Below are 6,540 nucleotides of genomic sequence, written 5' to 3' on the forward strand. Positions count from 1 at the left end.
CCCTCTCGTTCACTTGTTCCCCTCACAGGCGGCAGAGGCAGAAGAGGGTTGGGATGAAGACCCCGAACGCCACTAGTATAGGGAACATCAGGCTACTGTTATCAGTGGCGTACGGGTTGGGGGTGCGTGGCCCGGACCGAACCGGATTCTTGGGAGAGGTGGAGGTGCTCTTTTTTTCGCTTTCTCCCCCCTCCCCATCATCCTCTTCCTCCTCCTCTTCCTCTCTCTTTTCCAGTCCAGGATGTGGCTGCAGTTTAGGCACATCTACAAACACACCAAGGCTGTTACTTGGAGAAAGTGCAAAGAAATAATAATAATAATAATAATAATAATAATAATAATAATAATAATAATAATAATAATAATAAAAAAAAGTGGGACTGGACTTGATCGAGGATGCAACCCAATCAATCCCAGGGGTCACTCTTACCCTCTAGCGTGCCCTTCATCACATATAGTGCACATATCTTGGGGTTGTCATAGTAACCCTGTGGACACAAGAGATAGCTAGATTATAGTTTGCTGCTTACAGTGGATGAATGCATGCAAACACATGGGGAAAATATGCAAATTGATTCTAGTGTATTTTGTGCAGCGGTTGGGCTGCAGGGTTTCTAACAGTGAATAAAAGACCGAAGTGTGCACAGGGTCAGTCCTGTGGCTCTCTGCACCATTGGTTTCAGCTTCGAACCTCAAAAACTGCATAAAACATTTTGTTTTATGCAACACTGCAGAGTTAGTGGTCAAACTACGTATGCTGCCTAATCTAATAAGAAATGCTAAACAGTTCTGGCACAATTTGTCAAAGGAATGCAGGTGCAAAAGCATCAGAATGATTCATTTTAAGAATGAGATGTTTTATGACTGACAGACAAGCTAATGCGTGTTGCATCCTCATATCCATTAATGTCATCTTCCCTCTGGATTGCCGTCATGCTCAATGTGCACGGTTCCTCTGAGACTAATCGCTGACAGAAACCCCACAAGCCAAACATGTTTGCTGTTTACATAAGAAAAAGGAGCAGCTCTGAAATAATCAATTAAATTGCACTACTGGAACAAAAAAAACTGCTCCAAGTTACCACAGTTAGTCTTGACAGAATTCATCTTCTTGGAAACACCAAGCTTCAGTGTTTGTAACTACATATCTACATCCCAATTTTCAATTAATGTTCCTTTAGCAAAAAAAATAAAAAAATAAATATGGCTTATTAGATTGATTGATTCAATAAAAGACGACTGCATAGCTAAAATAGTATGAAAGGTATGTCCGCTTTTAGGGATTTTACTTTGATGAAGCAGAAAAACTGCATTCTGTTCATCAGAAAAATATCTTAATGGACTGGTAAATCTACATTTCCATTCAAAACAATTTAAATTAATATTTTTATTCAGCAAGGATGCATTAAACTGAGTAAAAGTGACAATGTGACAAAAGATTTTCAAAGAAATTCTCCTCTTTTAAACTTTTATTCATAAAAGAATCCTGAAAAAACATATCAACATCAAGGTTTCCACATACATTTTAAGCAGCAGCACTGATTTTTTAACATTGATATTAATGCATTTCTGGAGCATATTAACATATTAGAATGATTTCTGAAGGATAGTGTGACACTAAGAAACGGAGTAATTATTATGAAATTTCAGCTTTGCATCACAGTAATAAATAAAATTTTCTAATACATTAAAATAGAAAAGAGTTACATTAAATTTAAATAATTCATTACAATACTACTGTTCTTGCTGTATTTTTGGTCAAATAAATAAATGCAGCCTTGGTAAGCATTAAATAAATCAAAACTTTCAAATCTTATACACTATAAACTTTTGAATGGTAATGTAAAATATATCAGTAAAATATGCTGAAAATGCTGATTCTTGAGTACTGTTTAGGTATAAGGCAATAGAAAAAAACAGGGTACACTTACCTTAACAAACTCTACTGTGAGTTTCCCATTAAAAGTGGAAACTTCACCATGCACACTTAGTTTTCCTCTTTTTATTGAGAATGGCACTATTTCATCATGAGCCGTGCTGTGACCCACACGATCAAAGATATCCAGATCCTTCACCACAACGTGGCCATTTAAACGCACATCAAAAACCTGAGAAGAGCGAAACAAGGGGAAAGCAAGAGAGAGAAAGAGATGATGTCATGAGGGAAACTATGAAATAGAAACCTTGGAGTATCATGAATGATTAAACATTACCATGTTCAAATATCGACTACTAGAGTGATCGTGCGCACTGCAGCTATGAGCAAAATTCACACCTTTTGTTGAGACTGGGCAAAGTAGACCTCAGCATATTTCATGACCAGAATGTAGTCTCCTTCTTCTCTTATAGGTATTTCATAACCGAATGTATCCTCATTGTATCGCTCTGTCTGGTAAAGAACCTGATCCTCCGGGCTAGAGCGCAGGATCGGCAGACGGACACCGTAGTCTGATGCTGGAAGGGGTAAAAAAAAAAAAAAAAAAAGTGCCAAAATAGCCAAAAGGTGAGTTCAAATGTAGATAGTAAACGTACATGGCATTTTGTGTTTCATAACATGCAAAAGAAAGTTCAAACCAGAGCAAGATTGATCTATGTATAGCCAATGTAGAGCTGAGTGGAAAATTAAGTTTCACACTTATAATACTGGTTGTTTTCTGGTGACACTGATGCAATAATGTGAAATCTGACAGAACACATGGTGCTTGAGGTCCTTACAGAGCTTTAAAAAGTACTATACAGACCCTAACATGTGCATGCTGCATTTCTCATCTTGACACAGGAAGTGACAGTCATCACATTTCAAGTGACAGACTTCCCAATATGACCGACAGCTCTAATAACAAACGGCTAATGAGCCAGATGAACTGACAAACAGTCCTTTTCTTCAAAATATAGCATGGTTAACATTCTTAATACAATATAAAATCAGACTGTAATAAAACAACTACAGTTCCATCAAAGTACCAATGATATTTCTTAATTCTTAAAGAGATAAGTTTGCTTAAATGACAATTCTGCCATCACTTACTCGCCCTCAAATTTCTAAATCAATATGATTTTCTTTTTATCAGTGGAACACAAAAAGAGGCCTCAGTCGCCATTCACTTTTACCTTTTTCCATCTAATGAAAGTGAATGTGTTATGCTTATGCTTAACATCTGCTTTTGTGTTCCATGGAAGAAAGAAAACCATTATGGGTTTGAAAAAGAAGTAAACTTTAGCATACTTTTAAAGAGTACTTATTGCATAAATAATACACTTTAAAAGAAGATACTTAAGGGTGAACAGAATGTAATGTTTTTGGACACTTAATTGCATGTTATTTACAATTAAGTAAATCTATTATAGTTTAAATTTATATTGAATGCATTTAGTTGAACTGCAGAGCGCTTTTTTTGGGGCTAGTTAAGTAGAACTTAAGTACAACTTCTTATGCAATTTCATGATTATCTCTAATGTCTTTGAAATATGATTAGATAAGTGAATGTACTGACACGCATACATGGTAACTAAAATATACTTAAATGTCTTTCTACTGAAACTTGTATGTATCAGTGTCATTAGTGTGTACATGAACATTTAAATGTATTTGTAATTTGCATTTTTAACTTTAAAAGTAATACAAATAACATGGTAAAATGTACTTTAAAAGGTTTTTTTTTTTTAGTAAAACAATCTCTTTGAGCACACTTAAGTGGCCTTTAAATTTATTAATATTACATTATAAGTACAGTTTTTTAAATATACTTTTAAGATTATGAAGTGCACTGCAAGTGCACATTTATTACAAATAGGCACACATATTTTTGACAAGAGAATTGTGACGATTTTCATTTTTGGTTGAATTACCACTCTTAAAATGGTACATACACAACACTACCATTTAAGTTTGCACTGTTCTGATTTGAGAAAAAATGTAAATCATTACAAAGGTCCTTAAGAAAATCTTTACACAGGACATGGACAATTGTTCATTAATTCACCACCACCACGAACAACTGCCACCCCTTCTGGTGCAGACAACTAGGGAGGAAAAATAATCCCCTCTTCTGCAGCCTGTCACATCCTCGAGTACTCACCTTTCCCCAATTTTCCTTCGAGTGGATCTTTTTTATAATGAATGCCATGTACGTCTGTGTGTGCATCCCCGCCGGAGTTTACAGCCCAGATGACTCGCTCGGCCAGACTCGGGGCCCCGGTCTCAGCCCGACACTCTTCCACCAACAGCCACAAAGCTGTGAACACGAGCCGGGCAGCACAGCGCAATGTCACCCTCCTCATGGCCTGCAACAGTCCAAGAGGAAAAGTGAAAGAGTAAAGAAAAGGGGAAGGGGAAAAAGTGGTATGTAAGGAAGTTTTTCGAAAAGCCGATGCGATGAGTTTGACACTCAGGAGTGCTTTACACCCTGCGCTTAACCCGGGGTTTACAATGACATTAACAACGTGTTAAACACAGGGTGAAAGGCCATTTTAACCCTGAGTTAAATTAACAAATTCAGCATCACTTTTAACCCTGAGTTAGCCTGCTAAATGCCAAAAAAAATAAAAAATAAAATCAGATGCTTTTATCCAAAAGCGGCTTAGAATTGGGGAATACAACAAGCAATTTACCAGAAGATGGCAATAAACACGAGAAGTGCCTGTTATACACGGTTTCAGTCATTGTTCAACGTAGTAAAAGCTAAGACAGGAAGTTATAACGATAGTAAGAGAACAGAAAAAGTGAAGGAATAGTTTTTTTTTATTTTTTAATGAGGCGGCAGTTAGATGATACTCAAGAAGTCCTAAAGGTGTACTGAGTCAAACAACAATGTGCTAGAAAGTGACAACACGTTGTTTAACAACAAACAACCAATCACAAACTGCCTCGCAGCTCACCTCATTAAATATTCATCACCTTGTACAGTTTGAAACTTTCAACTTTCAAGGGCTGTTAAGCTTCAGAAAAATGTGAAATAATGACGACAGATGGAGTGATACACTACATTATTTCTGTTTTAATGTCGAGCTTTTTTAACGTTTCGAAACTGACACAGAAACAGACAGTTATTATAGTAAGGCGAGCCGTACTCGTCCAATCTGTGTTACTGACAGCACGCATATGCAAATGAGATGGTTAACCCAGGATATACAGATGTACAGAGTGAAATCTGAATAAGTTACCCAAATACCCAGGATTAATACCTAACCTTAGGTGAAGAAAAGTAAAAAGGGTGACAATTTGAAAATGGTTCTAGGGTCTAGAATGGCCCTCTGGGTTAACAATCTCATGTGTGAATAGCCCAAAGCAATATAAGCTAGCATTTATGTCACTCTTACTGTGCAGTCTGCGAAATACTCTCTGTAGTGGACGGCCGGCTCCGTTCAGATGCTCGAGTTGCACGTTGTCGCTGAACCGTCCGGATCGCCGTACATTTACCTGCCTGATAGTCGAGTTTAGCTGTGGCTGGTTAGCTGGCTAACTGACTTCCCTCTTGCTCTGTCATCAGTGTGGCAGCTGTAGTCTGCAGGTATATTCCCTCACATCTGCACCCGTGTGCGGATTGTGTGCTCGCTCTCGTTTAACGGATGATCACAGCGTGGTTATTCTGCGCCTGTATACTGCTCAGTACAGGTGTTCTGCGCTTTTTGTTCGCCTGAAATCACAGCAGTTTCTAACCGGGAGGGCCGCGTCAGTACTGTGGGTATGTGTGCAGTCAGCAGCGCAGGTTGAAGAGATGGAACAGTAAGGGGAGACAGACTAACCTGATTGTCAGGTTCCGGAGGGGGCGGGACTTTGCGAAATGTAGCCTATCACGTAACGCCGAAAAACAGGTTCTACTTGATGATTTGCTTGCGAAAGGAATCGATTTATCAAGTCCGGCGAACTCTGACCAATCACGATCGGTGGAAGTGTCCCAAACCAGCGAATCAAGTGTATCAACTTTTACTCACTTCCTCGCATAAATTAGCTGGCTTCAGTTCATTGGTACTTGGTGCATGCAGCGAAAGGTGGGCGGGATCAGGCGGATTTATTTTAAATAATGACAAACATAAAGAAAGATAAACATAATGTTATCTTACTCATCTTTTATTACTTATAATTATTGATTATCACTTATATAATGATAATTCATAGTATAATAATATAAAAGAAAGTATCTTATAGACTTTTTTTCATGTAATTATGTACACATTGTATGTAAAAATAACTTTATTTTATTTATTAATAGTTAAATTATTGTAAATACATTAATATCCAGGAAGTTCAATGTATGTCTCGTGGAATGTATGTTTTACTGAAGTTTAATTTAATTAGACTAATGTAATTATTCATTTCTTTATAAATGAAATTTAGTGCGCCTATATCTAGCGAGCTTATTTTTGGCATATTTTGTTAGACTAAATAGCCCCTGATATGACAACCCTACTCATTTTTGTGATTAATATTAAATATGGCGCAAATATTATTATTATTATTATTATTATTATTATTATTATTATTATTATCTTTTTTTTTTTTTTTTTTTTTTTTTTTTTACATGGTTAAAACTGAAATGG

General features: G+C 36.9%; 1 protein-coding gene across 1 annotated transcript in view; it reads right to left on the reverse strand.

The window, feature by feature from the left end:
• Positions 1–5,730, reverse strand: part of LOC109077902 (malectin-like) — a 7,141-nt gene extending 1,411 nt beyond the window's left edge. Inside the window, exons 1-6 of the mRNA XM_042730002.1 lie at positions 5,320–5,730; positions 4,080–4,284; positions 2,276–2,454; positions 1,932–2,108; positions 431–488; positions 1–264 (exon numbers count right to left, since the gene is read on the reverse strand). The exon at positions 1–264 is cut by the window's left edge and continues 1,411 nt beyond it. Of these exons, the coding sequence (XP_042585936.1) occupies positions 23–264; positions 431–488; positions 1,932–2,108; positions 2,276–2,454; positions 4,080–4,281 (858 nt within the window). The 5' untranslated portion in view covers positions 4,282–4,284; positions 5,320–5,730 and the 3' untranslated portion in view covers positions 1–22. The remainder of the gene's footprint in view (positions 265–430; positions 489–1,931; positions 2,109–2,275; positions 2,455–4,079; positions 4,285–5,319) is intronic.
• Between the last annotated feature and the right edge of the window lie 810 nt (positions 5,731–6,540).

The sequence above is a fragment of the Cyprinus carpio genome, chromosome B8, assembly GCF_018340385.1.
Source record: "Cyprinus carpio isolate SPL01 chromosome B8, ASM1834038v1, whole genome shotgun sequence".
Taxonomy (NCBI): Eukaryota; Metazoa; Chordata; class Actinopteri; order Cypriniformes; family Cyprinidae; genus Cyprinus; species Cyprinus carpio.